At 50.1% G+C, this 14,997-nt stretch overlaps 3 protein-coding genes across 6 annotated transcripts; 2 read left to right on the forward strand and 1 right to left on the reverse strand.

Moving 5' to 3' along the window:
• The first annotated feature begins 3,197 nt into the window (after window positions 1–3,197).
• Gp1ba (glycoprotein Ib platelet subunit alpha) lies at window positions 3,198–5,315 on the forward strand. The gene has a single exon (XM_035448210.1). It carries the CDS (start codon window positions 3,198–3,200, stop codon window positions 5,313–5,315), a length of 2,118 nt encoding a protein of 705 aa, XP_035304101.1.
• A 2,284-nt stretch (window positions 5,316–7,599) lies between these two features.
• On the reverse strand, window positions 7,600–10,508 carry Slc25a11 (solute carrier family 25 member 11). The gene is made up of 8 exons (XM_027426906.2): window positions 10,249–10,508; window positions 9,489–9,641; window positions 9,192–9,398; window positions 8,913–9,003; window positions 8,740–8,830; window positions 8,554–8,653; window positions 8,423–8,474; window positions 7,600–8,286 (listed from the first exon to the last, which is right to left on the reverse strand). Exons 1-8 carry the CDS (start codon window positions 10,341–10,343, stop codon window positions 8,131–8,133), a joined length of 945 nt encoding a protein of 314 aa, XP_027282707.1. The 5' UTR covers window positions 10,344–10,508; the 3' UTR covers window positions 7,600–8,130.
• A 158-nt stretch (window positions 10,509–10,666) lies between these two features.
• On the forward strand, window positions 10,667–14,917 carry Rnf167 (ring finger protein 167). Of its 4 annotated transcripts, none has more exons than XM_027426903.2 (10): window positions 10,667–10,793; window positions 10,931–11,418; window positions 11,502–11,658; window positions 12,616–12,689; window positions 12,841–12,928; window positions 13,089–13,179; window positions 13,345–13,450; window positions 13,587–13,680; window positions 14,278–14,358; window positions 14,434–14,917. In XM_027426903.2, exons 2-10 carry the CDS (start codon window positions 11,335–11,337, stop codon window positions 14,730–14,732), a joined length of 1,074 nt encoding a protein of 357 aa, XP_027282704.1. In that variant the 5' UTR covers window positions 10,667–10,793; window positions 10,931–11,334; the 3' UTR covers window positions 14,733–14,917. The 4 variants fall into 4 exon arrangements, with proteins under 4 accessions (XP_027282704.1, XP_027282705.1, XP_027282706.1 ...); XM_027426904.2 differs by having other exon boundaries at window positions 10,668–10,793; window positions 11,502–11,582; window positions 12,616–12,741; XM_027426905.2 differs by lacking the exons at window positions 10,667–10,793; window positions 10,931–11,418 and adding an exon at window positions 12,427–12,533 and having other exon boundaries at window positions 11,529–11,582; window positions 12,616–12,741.
• The last annotated feature ends 80 nt before the right edge of the window (window positions 14,918–14,997 follow it).

The following is a 14,997-nucleotide window of genomic DNA, read 5'->3' on the forward strand; positions in this document are numbered from 1 at the left end:
TGTGAGTCTCTGTGGCATCGGAGGTCATGGAGCAATGTCTGGCTCAGCAGCTGGGGCCATGCAAGCTTCAGTGCCTTGCTCTTGCAGTATGGCCAGAGAGAGTTCTGCTCACCGGACTGGTTCTACAGCATGGTTCCGGGAACTGTTCCTGGCCACGTAACTCCATGTTTGGTTTTTCTGCCCAGAAAGTCTTTGAAGTAGCCAATGTTGTTTTGTTTTTGTTTGGGGGTCAAGAAAGAGAAAGAATCTTGTTATGTAGTTTAGGCTGGCCTCAAACTCATTATGTAGCCCAAACCAACCTCAATTTAGCAATCCTCCTGCCTCAGCCTCCTCACAGTTTCTGGGATTACAGGTATGCATCGTCACATGCACACAAGATACGGTATTGCTGTTTTGCCCAGGCTGGTATGGAACTCCCATCTCAGGCTACAGAATAACTAAGGCCTCGAGCACATGACACATTGCCTGGCTCAAGCCATTTTTTTTTTTTTAATCAAATGCTGGGGTTAAAGATGTGTGCCACTGCACCGGCCTGGGTGATGTATCTTTTTCCTGTGGCTTATATCTGAAAAGTGATAGCAATACAGTCAAAAAACCAAGATTCTCAAGGGTTCATCATCATAGCTTCCATCTATGCTAACCTCCTGCCTCATGTCTTGATACTGCCTTAGTTGTTCTGGGTAGCAAATGATGTAAGTGGCAAGCTCATGGCAAGCTGCATTTAGCTTGTGTCTACCACCTGTCCAGTTATCAGCAGCGAGGGGCAAGCTCATGTTCACGATACCCCTTCTGAGAAGGTAGGATCTTCACATCATTAAATGGGGCAGTGGCTCAACACACATAATGGCTGACTTTCTGCAACAGAAGACGATCCCAGGCTTGTAAAATCAGAAATGTCTCCAGAGGAATGAATTTTGAGCTGGAACTTGCCAGGTACATAAGAGTTAGGAAGAAGGTAATGAGTAAAAGCTCAAGTACAGGAAAGAATGATCAGGAGATGGGAAAGCACTAAACAAGGGGCTAAGCAAGTAGGCAGGCAAGATTCAGAACTTGCAGGCCCTGAAGGCCATGTTAGATACCTCGGATTGCCTCCTGAGAGGCGTCAGCAGCCATCGTGAGTTCAAGCAGTTGACAGATTTGCACACTTGCAGTTCTCCCATGGAAAACAGAAGGGAAGTTAGAAATTTCAGAGATCAACCAGAAGGCTACTGCAGGAAACGAGAAGATGGTGCCGGCTGCGGGTGGGGATGGGTGGGGGGTGGAGAGATGTGAAAGAAGCCAGAGTTAAATCAGCAAGTCTTGATAATGAATGGAATCCGAAGAAGACCGGGAGTGTTTAGAATGATCAAGTAAATGAGTAGCTGTGGACAACAGAGGAGGAGTGCTATTTTTCTGTGGGTTTGTTTGTTTGTTTTGAGGTAAAGTCTCAGTATATGGCCCAGACTGGCCCTGAACTCATGATCTTTCTGCCTCTGCTTCCCAAGGATTAGGAGTATAGACAGCCCTGCACCTCCATGGCTAACAGAGACAATGAAGTCGATTTTTGATATTATTGGAGTTTTGGTTTTAGTTTTTGTTTTGTTTTGTTGTTTTTTAATGAGAAGCGTCTTCCTTTGTAGCTCAAGCTGGCTTCAAACTCATGATTTTCCTATTTGAGCCTCTCAGTACCTCTACACTGTTGCTGTACTTGTAGAACATATGAGAGTCCATGCCGGGTGTTGGTGGCGCACGCCTTTAATCCCAGCACTCGGGAGGCAGAGGCAGGTGGATCTCTGTGAGTTCGAGGCCAGCCTGGTCTCCAGAGCAAGTGCCAGGATAGGCTCCAAAGCTACACAGAGAAACCCTGTCTCGAAAAACGAAGAAGAAGAAGAAAAAGAAGAAGAAGAAAAAGAAGAAGAAGAAGAAGAAGAAGAAGAAGAAGAAGAAGAAGAAGAAGAAGAAGAAGAAGAAGAAGAAGAGTCCAAGAGACAATCAGACATAAGTATCTAGACCTCATGAAAAAGGGTCTAGATCAGAGATAAAAACTTGAGTCTAGGGGCTGGAGAGATGACTCAGGAGTTAAGAGCACTGACTGCTCCTCCAGAGGACCCAGGTTCAATTTCCAGCACCCACATGGCAGCTCACAACTGTCTGTAACTCCAGTTCCAGGGGACTTGACATCCATGGCAAAACACCAATGCACATAAAAAATAAATTTAAAAAATAATAAAGAACAAAACAAATACAAATTGTAAAAACCAAACAAAACTTGAGTCTGAGGCAGAGGCAGTGATTAAAGGCACGGCAAAGTATGTTCCAGGCACTTGTGGAGTCCATGTTAAGAAAGCCCAAGAATGCTCTGGAAACAGGTTTGCTACTTCAGAAAGGTAGAGGAAGAGGGAGCCACAGAGGAGTCCGGGAAGGACCATCCACATGAGCAAGAGGAAAACCAAGGACATGAGTGTCACTTGTCATGTCCCCAGGAGGGAGTAGCCCTGGGTATGGAAGCTGCAAAAACAGTGTAGAGAGTACCAGTCAAGTGCCCAGTGGATACAGAACAGAGGGTGCCAGTAGTCCCAGGTTGGGGAGGGGATCAGTTTAGGGCTAGGAAGGGTGACAGTGGGGTATAAGGAAGCAGTGAAGGAAAATTAGGCATCTCTAAGAATAGCCATGGAGGAGAAAGGGTACCATGTGGAGAGGCTTCGGAAGCTGCACAAAGTTGGTGGTTGGAGTGTCCCTAGATCTCCCAGGGTGGAAGGAAAGGGAGAGCGTAAAACCAAATGAGGGCTCTGGGGGAAGCTGTGGAGAGAGGTGATAAGGACCTATGCCCTGGAGGGAGACAGACTGTTCCCTGGGTGGCAGGAGTTGGTTATCAGGGTGTCATTTCCTCCCCTTTTCTATCTCCTTCCTGCTCTTGACCTGGCTCTCCTTGGAGCTGGAAGAGAGAAGGACCAAGTCACGCCCTGGAAGAAGCTCTGTGTCTTCAGGGTCTTTCTGCCTGACTGTAAGTGGGGCTGGGACCTGAGGAGGGGGATCTGAGGAGGGAATAAGAGCCAAGGACTGAGGACAGGATAGAAGAGAAGGGAAAAGGCCGGGAGATATTAAAGCTGCTTGTGGAAGGGATCCTGAGAGCTACAGCAGTGGAGGGTTGGAGCCTAGGAAAATTATGCAAGGGCCAGGGTGGCATCTCTTTAAACTCCCTTTGCCCACAGGTTCATATGGCTCTCCTCATCTTGCTGTTCCTGCTGCCAAGTTCCTTACATTCCAAGCCCACTTGTGAAATCTCTCAAGTGACCAGCTTTCGGGAAGTAAACTGTGAGAACCAGAAGCTGACTGCATTGCCTGCAGACCTGCCAGCAGACACAGGCATCCTCCACCTGACCAAGAACAAACTCGGTAACTTCTCCACAGCGTCCGTGGTGCATTTCACTAGCCTCACTCGACTGTACCTGGATTATTGTGAGCTGACCACTCTGCAGACCCCTGAGAAACTGTTGAAGCTGGATACCCTGGATTTATCCCACAATAACCTGCGAAGTCTGCCCTCCCTAGGACGGGCACTGCCTGCACTCACTATCCTTGACGTCTCCTTCAATCACCTGAGCTCACTGTCTCCTGGTGTCCTGGATGGCCTAAGCCAACTCCAGGAGCTCCGCCTGAACAACAATGATCTGAAGAACCTGCCCCCTGGGCTCTTGGTGTCTGTAACTGATCTGAAGAAACTCAACCTGGCCTACAACAAACTGCGTGAGCTGCCCCCTGGGCTCATAGTTGGGCTGACAAACCTTAACACCCTCCACCTTCAAGGGAACTGGCTTCATACAATACCAAAGGGCTTCTTTGGGACCCTCCTCTTGCCTTTTGTTTTTCTCCATGCCAACACCTGGTACTGTGATTGTGAAATCCTCTACCTCCGTCACTGGCTCCAGCAAAACCCCAACAATGTCTATCTATGGAAGCAAGGTGTGGATGTCAGGGCCATGACCCCTAATGTGGCCAGTGTAAGATGCGGCAATCTGGGCAGCGCACCTGTCTACACCTACCCAGGGAAGGACTGCCCTAACAATGATGATAGCGATACCATGGACTATGACGACTATGATAATTTCTCTGATGAACCTGCTACAAGGACTGTAGTCAAGTTCTTTACTAACACTAAAACCCATACTACCCACCGGGGTCTACTCTTAGAGTCTCCTACTTCTGCAGACAGCCAAATGCTTTCTTGGTCTCCAACCCACAAACCCACTGAGAGGCAGTCCACATCCACCCACATGCAGATCCCAGATCTTACCACACGCAGACAGACTGTGAAATCCAACACACGCTTTTATAGTCTAAATCTCAATCTTCTACCCAACATCCCAACCATCCTAGGGCTTACCTCTACCCCTACTTCCTCAGAGCCCAGCCTTACCCGCCCAGTGCCTACCACTTCTACCCTGGCTCCTCCAGAGCCCAGCTCCACACCAATGCTTACCACCTCCACCCTAACTATTCCAGTGCCTACTACTTCCACCCTGGTGATTCCAGAGCCCATTACCAACCCAGTTCCCACTACTGCTACCCTGACTACCCGAGAGCCCAGCATCACATCAATGCCGACCACCTCTACCTCGACTACCCCAGAGCCCAGCACCACTCCAGTGTCTACCACTTCCACCCTAACTACTCCAGAGCCCAGCAGCACTGCCCTAACCACCCAAAAGCCAATCACCATCCCAGCCACTCCAGTGTCTACTGCCACCCCAGTGTTCACTACCACCCTGACCACCCCGGCGTCTACCCCAACTGAGACCACTTTAGACCTATTTTTTACCACAGAGCCCACTATACCCCGTATCTCAGAATCCGCCACAACGATGCCAGAGTTGAACAGCTTTTTAACTTTCCAAGAGATGGTTCAAGCAAATTTTGATACTTCTAAAAGTGACCCTTTTCTCAATTCTGACTTTTGCTGTCTCCTCCCCCTGGGCTTCTATATTCTGGGTCTCCTCTGGCTCCTATTTGCCTCTGTGATACTCATTTTGTTGCTGACCCGGATCTGGCATGTAAAACCACACACTCTGGACTTGAGCCAATCTGCTGCTTTGGCCACAAGCACACATACCACAAGTCTGGATGTGCAGAGGGCGAGACAAGTAACTGTACCCCGGGCTTCGCTGCTCTTCCTTCAAGGGTCACTCCCTACTTTCCGTTCTAGCTTTTTCCTATGGGTAAGGCCTAATCGGCGTGTTGGGCATCTGGTAGGACGGCGGCCCTCGGCTCTGAGTCAGGGTCGTGGTGAGGACCTACTGGGAACAGTGGGTATTAGGTACTCAGGCCACAGCCTGTGAAGGTGGGTACTTTGGAGATACTGAGAAAGACTCCAGTGGATTCTACTGGGGTCTAGTTGGGCTGTGGGATGAGACTGCCACGGGGACGTTCTATTTACTTCCCCTTTATCCGAAGGCAAATCAAAAGAGGCCGTGAGGTGACATAACCGGGTAGTCACAGAGCCAAGCTCCCTATGTTAGAGCATTGACAGGCCACTGGTCACTGCTACCATTTGGGGGAAGAGCTAGAAAAAGCAAAAAGAAATGGAACACGGCTCCCATGTGTTCACACATGGAAGAAAACTTGGAGACTCACTAATCAAGACAGGAGCATTACCCCAACCATCATGAATAGATTTTCCCCGTTTTCTTGTTTTCCACCAGTGCTATCTGTATAATAAAAACGTTTTGAAAAAGAAAATGTAGCTTTCTTTGAGAGACGAGAATGGCTGAAACACCTGTTACAAGAATTCCCAAGGTCCTAAATGACCCCACCCTGGTCACAAAAACCCAACAAACCTCCAGTTGTAGTGGAGGGTGGGTGGGTAGGGATACTTTCCATATCTTAGCATTCTTCTCCTGCAGGGTTTGAATACCCCCGGGCTACCTCAAACATCAACTTCAGAATAGAACAATGTCCTAGAATGGAGAGGCAGTGCCTGCCTGCAGCCAGGTAGCAGAGGTTGCTACATTCCTCACACAGCCTCCAGAACACAACTGTCCTCACTGGCCAGGTCAGGACTGGGAAAGAGTGTGTCTGACTGAAAAGTCTTAGGTCTGCTGTTTTCAAAGCTGGACGTAACAGGGCCCTTCTCTCCGAATCCACTGATTCTGCCATTTGCTAATCTCACCAGTCAGGCCTTATCTCAGTTCAATCCAGGGCTTAGGGTCTAGGTAAGGGAAGGAGGGCTGCATCTTTCTGGTTCTACAGATCACCCTTCTCCAGATGGCTCTAGATCTTCCTGTAAATCTGACTGAATCTCCTTCCTGCTTTGAACTCTTCCAGGTAGAGGACAAACCTTAGAGGTTAGCCATTAAGGACTTTGCTTCATGGGCTCCACCTACTAGTCCAGCTTCATCTCCATGGCACTGTGTGCTTCAACCACCGCACATCTCATGGGTCTCCTGTGCCAGGAGGGTTCCTCCTCTGAGCCTCTGTTCTCACTCCAGCTAAGAGCTCTGTCTCTGCTCTCCTTCTCATTCTATCTGATGGGTATCACGGACAAGTCTGGGCAGGATGCAGTCCACTGCTACAGACATTCCCAAATGTTCCTGTCATCTTTTTTAGTTTGTGTTTGTTTGGTTTTGAGGCAGGGTTTCTCTGTGTGTAGCTCTGGCTGTTCTGGAACTCACTCTGTAGACCAGGCTGGCCTCGAACCTACAGAGATCCACCTGCCTCTGCCTCCCAAGTGCTGGGATTAAATGCATGCACCACCACCGCCCAGCCTCATGTCATCTTCTTGCTGGACTTTTATAAACTCCTTAAGAAAAGGTGCAGGCTTCAAATGTCTCCAAGTAGCCACTACAGGTGGCCAGGACACAATGTGTATTGAAGAATTAAGGAAAGGAGCAGCTGAGACACCAGGATGCCACACTACCATCTTTTTGTGTTGAGACTCTGCCAAAGGGACAGCGCGCACCTGCTGTCTGCCTGTTCTCTGGCCTGGCATGCAGCCCTCAGGCTGCCTAGCACTCCTCCCGGTTTGACCTTCCCATGTCTCTTTATGGTCCAAGAAGTTTGTAGGATCCTCAAGGGCCTGGGAATCATACTTCAGAAATGGATGAAAAAAGATCACTTTTCCCAACCAACCCAGTTTCTGATCAATATTCTTTTCTTTCCTCAATCCTTGGGTTTGACTCCACTGTGTACCGAGAGCTCAGGACTGCTCTTTCAACCTCTGTGGCTCCAACCAACAGAATCTAAGTCCAACTTAGATTCTTTTTTTTTCCTCTACTTTTCAAGACAGGGTTTGTCTGTGTAGTCCTGGCTGTCCTGAAACTCTCTTTGTAGACCAGGCTGGCCTCAAAAAATTTGGTGGCCTCTGCCTCCTGGGTGCTGAGGTTAAAGGCATGTGCCACCATATCCCACTTGCTTCAATTTAGACTCATACCCCCTCCCTATGCTGCAGAGGCAGTCATGAGATGCCAGAGGCCGTTTCTGAGAACTGTGATACTGTGATTTGTGAGCACTGCACTTTTAGGCAAATGGCTTGCAAGCAGTGCACAGGCCCAGATTTCTTTGTGTCAGATGCTGAGATAGGACTTATTTACATAGTATTTTCATAAAACCAGTAAGTGATTTTAATTTTTTTTTTTTTTGTTAAAAACTCCAGTTTGTTTTCCAGAGATATCAGCTTCTTTGTGCAGTTAGCTCCCACTAGGATCCTCAAGACTATCCAGATTTGGGGTTGGTGTTATCAATCCAATTTATTAATTATCTCCTCGGGGAGGAGGAAGCCTCGTCCTTCCACCACAGACCCTTTTGGCCATCTGGATAGCTTCTGCTCTCTCCTGTCTCCTCTGGTTTGTCCAGAGAGAGAGAGAGAGAGAGATCTGCTGTTTTGTGTGCCCTGAAACTGACATCCGAGAGGTGACTAGAAATAAATCCTCAGGGAAGTTTCTTAGGTCCTCCTAGGAATAGCCAGTGACAGAATGATCCTAAGCATCAGGCCAGGCATGGCAAGCTGGAGCAGGGTTGGAACAGGTTAAAGTTCTTTACCGCAAAGGAGTAAACCACACTGTAGAGGGAAAATAAATAGAGGAGCCCAGGGCACATCACTGTAGGAGCAGTGGGTGACCTGGGGGCCCTGGCACTCTAGTCCCAGGACTTGACACATCAGCCGCTGAGGAAGAGACGCTTGTAGGCCTTGTTCATCTGTTCCAAGAAGATGAAGGTGAGGACAGTGTGGGGGCCCAGTCGGGCATAGTATGGTGTGAAGCCCTTCCACAGGCTGAAGAAACCCTCATAGCGGACGACTTTCATCAGCACATCCTAGACAGACAGGCAGGCAAGTGCTGGGGCTAGGATTTGGCCTCTAGGACTCTGTCCCCTATACCCAGCTCCCTTCATATCCCTCCTAAGGCACCCAACACACTCTGACCCAAGCTCGCCCTCCCGGCCTCCTCACCAGCCCATTCTTGTACTCTGGCTTCCCATCAATCATTCGCATATTTTGGATCCTGAAAGAGAGGAAGTATGTGAATTCGAGGCAAAAAGAAGGCCCTCCCAAAGCTCTCCAGTCCCAGGCTACCGACTCACCTAGTTTTGACAATGTCCACAGGCATGGACGCGGCAGTGGTGACGAGGCCACTGATCATGCTGGCACAGAAGTGGCACAGAATATTGTCATAGAAGTAGCCTGGGAGGTGAGGCAGAAGGTGGCGGTCAACCCTCAGGCAGCTCAGGCCAGACTGGGCATTGAGTATTTGGCGCTGGGTCTCTCACCTGAGTCTAGCAAGAACTGCTTGGATTGGGAGTAGGAGGCAAGCTGGGCAGCATTGACGACGACAGCTCGAGCCATGGTAGGGATACAGCCCTAGAGAGTGGAGACAACGAAGAGAGTCAAAAATGCCACAGACTTGATCCCCACGTCCCAAGACTTTGCCCCCTTTGCTCACCCGCCACAGTGTGGGGACTCCCTCTTCCCTGGCAATTCGGATTAGGGCATTAAACACGTTTTTGTAGCCTCGGCGCTGGTCAGCTGGAAGCCTGGGGAGAGGGCAGAAAAAAGCCAAGATCAGGCAGGCTCAGGGTCCATAGGAACAAAGACAGGGAGGCCTAAGCAGGTAAGTGCCCTGCCGTAGATCTCAGCTAACAAAAACAGGTAAAACCTAGCTAGATCTTTCACTCTAGATTCCAGGAATGGGGCTGGAGTCAAGCTCAGACCTGGAACTCACCGGCCATCAGCAGTCATCCTGATAAGAGCCACCTCAGCTGGCGTTCCCACAAATGCACCAGTTGCACCTGCAGTCATACCAATCAGGGCTTTCAGCAGAAAGCCAGGGGGTGTACCGTCAGCCCCAGTCAGGCGCTCAAACAACACGGTATAGATGCCAAGACGAGTGGTGGTGTAGGTAGCCTGGCGCAGTAGGCCAGCTGACAGCCTGAGGAACAGAAAGGTCAGCAAAGCCTATCGGGCCAAGGTCTGGACCTGCCAACCCACAACCTCGCTTCCCAACCGGAGGCCCCAGTACCCAGTGTAAATGCCCTTCAGTCCTTCTGCCTTCAGGATGCTGGTGAGGGCATGGAAGCTGGTTTTGTACTCTCGAGTCTTGGCCCCTTCACCACTCAACTGCATCCGGTTCTTCACCAAGTCCAGAGGCTGCACAAAAACTGTAGCACCCATCCTGGAGTAAGGCAGGAAAAGGAGACAGAGCTCAGCTGTTCCTGCTCTATTAGTGTCTACTGCAACCTGGCAGCCAGAAGTTACGAAGGTCAGGGCCTGACATGCAGCTAAGGATTCAGGAGGCTGGTGGGCATGTACATAAGTGTGTGAACGAAGGGGCGATGTGCCAGGCAAAAAAAAAAAAAAAAAGTCCAGTTGTCCAGTAAAGACCATGCAAATCAAAACACTTCAAACAGTTCCTTAGAGCTCAAATAGAATTAGATTACAGGCAGTCTGACTAAGGAGGGGTGGAGAGGACATCCATAACCTACGACTCCAAGCGGTCCTCTAACAACGCCTCTAATAACCTAGACCCACCACACAATCAGGCACGGTGAAGCAATGGTGGTGGAAACACGCGGGGCAATGACTCTTGAATGAAGCCAGCCCTGTAGGGGCCTGCGATGGGTGAATAATCCTGTCAGCCCACCAGGGAGGTCGCAATACTCTGGACATTATGGTGACCCCGCACCCGCTCCATTTACTGCAACATACCCCGAGATGCACTGGGCCCAGTTACTTGCGCCCGTCCCTTCCTCCTTTTTCCCATCCCTGGGGCCTGAGCTTACCCAGCCAGGCCCCCAAACAGGAACTTGACCGACTTAGGGGAGGTACGGGGCTTCCCGTCCATCCGGCCATCCCCGGGACTCGCCGTCGCCGCCATCGCCCCTTGATGGCCCTCGGCTTTGGGTCCCGTGCACGCACAGCCCCGCTCGCGCCCAAGGTGACACCAGCGCGCAACAGGGCGAAGGCGCGCGCGCGCACGCCCCTCCGACAGGCAAGTCTGGCTTGAGCTGGAAACTGGGGGGCGGACGGGGGGGGGGGGAGGACCGCAGGCGCCTAGCGCAAAGGAGGCCGGGAAGGAGGCGGGGCTAGTATGCGTAAGCGAAGGGGCGTGGCTGATCTAGGAAGCCTCTTTGTAGCCCCCGCCCTTCCCGAATTGGAATCGCGGGAAACTAGTGTTTGAAAATCTCGCGAGAACGAGTGAGACAGTCGAGTTAGGGCCGGCATCCTCTCTCTCGCGATAAATTTCAGCTTAGCGATGGGGTGGCGGTGGTGGTGGTAAGCACTCTCGCGATACTTGGAGGTACCGCAGCGAGCAGGAGGCAGAGAGGTTTGTAAACAGGGCAGCACCAAGATTTCGGGCGCTGAGGGGAAAAGAAAATTAGGTCGTCTCCTGGGCATCGGAGCTCCCTCCATCTGCGCAGGAACTCTCTCCGTGTCTAACATTTCTTTCAACCGGCCTTTTAGGACCGGAAGTCCTCCGTCCTGAGCGTCCAATACTGGAAGCGGCCTTTCTTTACCGGAAACCCTTTTCCAGGGGATCGGAAGACGGCCTACCTGGCCGGAAGTCCCACCTCTTTGAGATTTCCCCCACCCTTCCTGAAGTTTTTCTGTTACCTGTTTTTTGCCTTCGTTTCTATTCTCCGTTTTATTTCTGTAGTAGAGAAAGATACATTGTCTCCCTCCCAGCTCCACTAAGCTGGTTTCATACCGCACTTCCCGAGTCGGAGTTTTGCCCCGACGCCCCCATGTAGCTGAGAAAGTAGGACCTGGGGGTGGTTGGACCCCTGGGATCCTTAAGGAGGCAGAGAGGTCGCAGAACTCGGCTCCTATCAGGACGCGACCTCCTCAGCCTTACCCCTCCCGCTGCCATGCACCCTGCAGCCTTCCCGCTTCCTGTTGTTGTGGCTACTGTGCTGTGGGGAGCATCCCCTATCCGAGGCCTTATTCGAGCGGTGAGTCTAAGGGGCGGATGGGGCGGAGGGTGCCGAGAAGGGTTTCCAGGCCGAAGAGAAAAACGGACTAATTTTGTCTGCAGACCTCGGAGCACAATGCCAGCATGGACTTTGCAGACCTCCCAGCTCTATTTGGGGCTGCCCTGAGCGAGGAGGGACTCCAGGTGATGCTCTCCCCGTTTCCTTATAGTCTCTATCCTGGGCAGGGGTTGAGTAGCCGTGCTCTGGATCCAACTGGAGGTAGGAAGTAGTCGAGTTAGCAGCGGGATGCGTTGGGCTGTGGATAGAACTCAGTGATAGGGTGCTTTCCTAACACGAGTGAGACTGAATCACCAATACCAGCTCCCCGCCCAAAACCTAAGTATATGACCGTGTCCAATGTAGAGTTCAGAATCTAGAGGCAGAAGGCAGTGTCCGAGAACTCCCAAGTTTAAGAGGGACATTGGAGAGTGAATTAAGATAGGAAGCAGGTGCTTATCAGTAATGTCTCCAGAGCTGTTTACTGTTTGTATGAATGGCTGTGGATGGTATTTTGTTGACCCTTAGTAAAATGGGTAATGGAAATTAACTTAGAACTACTGTGTTAACTGGTAAGTTGAGTTAAGCATGTCTGTAATAGTTTATTACAAAGTTCTTGCCACATAGGAAGAACTCAGTTGGACCACGGATAGCAATAGTTGTTTCTAAAGTGAGGGTTATTGAAAGTGCTGTATGTACACAAAAAGACGAATCTGAAAAAAACTTGGTGAAAATGACATGGATGAGTAGCAAGCTGAATTATCAGGAAACTGGAAAAACAGAACTAAACTAAGAATTTGAGAAGTCGAGAGAGCCTCTGGTAAAGAGGTGATATGTTCTGTAATTGCATCTTCGGGAAGCCAAGAGATTAGATTCTGCTTTGTTTGGTTTTATAGATAGGTTTCTCTGTGTAACCCTGGCTGTCCTGAACTGTGTATACCAGGCTGTCCTCCAACTCAAAACACCTGCCTGCCTAACTCTACTTTCCAGGTGCTGGAATTAAATGCATGTATCACCATGCCGGCCTGAGATGTAGATTCTGATTCAGGTGGGATGCTTAGACCTCAATGAGGGTAGAGCTACAGAATACAGATGGTGTATGTATCACTATATTCGATAGGCCCTGTGGGAGGCAGAATGTAAAGATGGAAAATCCAACTGTTTGCTTTTATTCCTCAGGGGTTCCTTGTGGAGGCCCATCCAGAAAATGCCTGCAGTCCCATTGCCCCACCACCCTCAGCTCCGGTCAATGGGTCAGTCTTTATTGCACTGCTTCGAAGATTCGACTGCAACTTTGACCTCAAGGTTGCTAAATGTGGAATGGGAGCTGGTAAACATGGTAAATGACACTGGAAGCAAAGAAAGGCAAAGTTTATGACTGTTGTCCGTGCTTTGTCTTCTTAGGTCTTAAATGCTCAAAAAGCTGGGTATGGTGCAGCTGTGGTTCACAATGTGCATTCCAATGAGCTTCTGAACATGGTGTGGAATAGTGGTGAGTAAGGCTGGGGAAACTGCACCGATGGACTTTCAGTAGGAGGACTAAAGGATCAAAAGAGGCCTTTGGGTTCTTTGGGTGGGATGGGCAAAGTGTCAGATGCCAGTTCCAGGGAACTGAGTGGAAGGCTAAATCCCCACTATCCTGCTCCCTACAGAGGAAATCCAACAGCAGATCTGGATCCCATCTGTATTTATTGGAGAGAGAAGTGCAGAGTACCTACGAGCCCTTTTTGTCTATGAGAAGGGGTAGGACATAATGCTTTCTTCTTCCTCTTCTCCCACTCTTCCCCAAGCCTCACTACCCTACCCACTCACACTCAGGCTCTTCCTTTCTCTTCACCAACGCCTTGTCCCAATCCAGTTACCTGGTTTTGCCTGGTTCCTGGCTTGAGACTTGTCTTTCTTTCTTAGGGCCCGGGTGCTTCTGGTTCCAGACAATAGTTTCCCCTTGGGCTATTATCTCATTCCTTTCACTGGCATAGTAGGACTGCTGGTTTTGGCCATGGGAGCTGTACTGGTAAGTAGCAGTGGGAAGAAATTACAAGGCCAGACTGTGTCTGGAGAGGGTTAGTGAGGTGGTTATTGGATTTTCCAGTGTTTTCTTTTCTTTTTCTTTTTCAACTTAAGCCTGGTCCACTCTCCCTTACTCCTAGGTAGTTCGTTGTATCCAGCACCGCAAACGGCTCCAGCGGAACCGACTTACCAAAGAACAACTGAAACAGATTCCTACCCATGAGTATCAAAAGGGTAAGGACACAGGAACAGGGCCCATCTTAAAAGGTGTTTTGAGCCCAGTAGATAAGGGTTTGTATGAAGAGCAGTGGGAGAGGCCAGGCGTTGGTGGCACACACTTTTAATCCCAGCACTTGGGAGGCCAGAGACAGGAGGCAGGCGGATCTCTGTTCGAGGCCAGCCTGGACTATAGAGTGAGTTCCGGGGCAGCCTCAAAAAAAGAAAAAAAAAAAAAAAAAAAAGCAGTGAGGTGTTGGAAGATGGTCACCTTGTGGAGAGAGTATAAAGATGTAAGGAGAGCTAGGAGGACTCGAAGCAGGTGAGGGAGGGGTTGGGTAATCTAGCCCTGCAGCCTCTAGTGCCATATAAGGTTATAGTAGAAGCCTTGTCCCTCCCACTTCTGCTTCCCCCCTCCCTTCACCCCCCCAAACCCACTTCCCTTCTTTTATCTGCTTGTCCCCTCTAGCCCCAAGCTTTTCTGTATCCTGCCCTAAGAGCTTGTAGTGGCTTGGTAAAACCTGGGAAAATTTTTACAGGTTTTAATTCTAGCCTTCCAATGAGCTCTCTTGGGCTTGGTTCTGAATGGCTCAGTGAATCCTTTCCTTCTCCTAGGAGATCAATATGATGTCTGTGCCATCTGTCTGGATGAGTATGAGGATGGGGACAAGCTTCGGGTACTTCCTTGTGCACATGGTGAGGCCACTACCTCTGCCTGTGCCCCTGCCCTACCTGCAGAGACCAGGTGCTTCACATAATTCCTCTCCATAGCCTATCACAGCCGCTGTGTGGACCCCTGGCTCACTCAGACCCGGAAAACTTGCCCCATCTGCAAACAGCCTGTCCATCGGGGTCCTGGGGATGAGGAGCAGGAGGAAGAAACTCAAGGGCAAGAGGAAGGTGATGAGGAAGGGGAGCCAAGGGACCAGCCTGCTTCAGAATGGACCCCACTCCTGGGCTCTAGCCCTACTCTTCCCACCTCTTTTGGGTCCCTAGCCCCAGCACCCGTGGTCTTTCCTGGGCCCTCCACAGACCCCACACCTTCTCCTTCATCTGCTGCCCTGGCCTGAAACTTCCTACACTCCAGCACCTCTGGTGATATGTTTGCACAAACTTTTCCTCCAGTCTAATAAGCTGAGGGATAGGGGACAATTCCAAGTTCTCGAACCCGGCCTCATCCTTTCAAGGTGGCTGGGAGCCATAGAGACATGGTCTTCACTCCTTGGGTTAATAAAATTGTTTTTTGTGGACAAAAGAGTAAGATCATTTTTATACAGGTGAAAAGGAATCACCTCATGAGACGAACTTGTCAGGGGGACAGCCCCAGCTGCATCT

The sequence above is a fragment of the Cricetulus griseus genome, chromosome 7 (genome assembly GCF_003668045.3).
Source record: "Cricetulus griseus strain 17A/GY chromosome 7, alternate assembly CriGri-PICRH-1.0, whole genome shotgun sequence".
Taxonomy (NCBI): domain Eukaryota; kingdom Metazoa; phylum Chordata; class Mammalia; order Rodentia; family Cricetidae; genus Cricetulus; species Cricetulus griseus.

Coding starts and splice junctions, on each gene's coding strand:
- Gp1ba (XM_035448210.1), top strand. CDS start 3,198: ATGGCTCTCCTCATCTTGCTGTTCCTGCTGCCAAGTTCCTTACATTCC.
- Slc25a11 (XM_027426906.2), bottom strand. CDS start 10,343: ATGGCGGCGACGGCGAGTCCCGGGGATGGCCGGATGGACGGGAAGCCC. Junction 9,642..10,248: donor CTGTTTGGGGGCCTGGCTGG/GTAAGCTCAGGC, acceptor GCCTTACTCCAG/GATGGGTGCTACAGTTTTTG. Junction 9,004..9,191: donor AGGATGACTGCTGATGGCCG/GTGAGTTCCAGG, acceptor CCCTCTCCCCAG/GCTTCCAGCTGACCAGCGCC.
- Rnf167 (XM_027426903.2), top strand. CDS start 11,335: ATGCACCCTGCAGCCTTCCCGCTTCCTGTTGTTGTGGCTACTGTGCTG. Junction 12,929..13,088: donor GAACATGGTGTGGAATAGTG/GTGAGTAAGGCT, acceptor TGCTCCCTACAG/AGGAAATCCAACAGCAGATC. Junction 13,681..14,277: donor TACCCATGAGTATCAAAAGG/GTAAGGACACAG, acceptor TCCTTCTCCTAG/GAGATCAATATGATGTCTGT.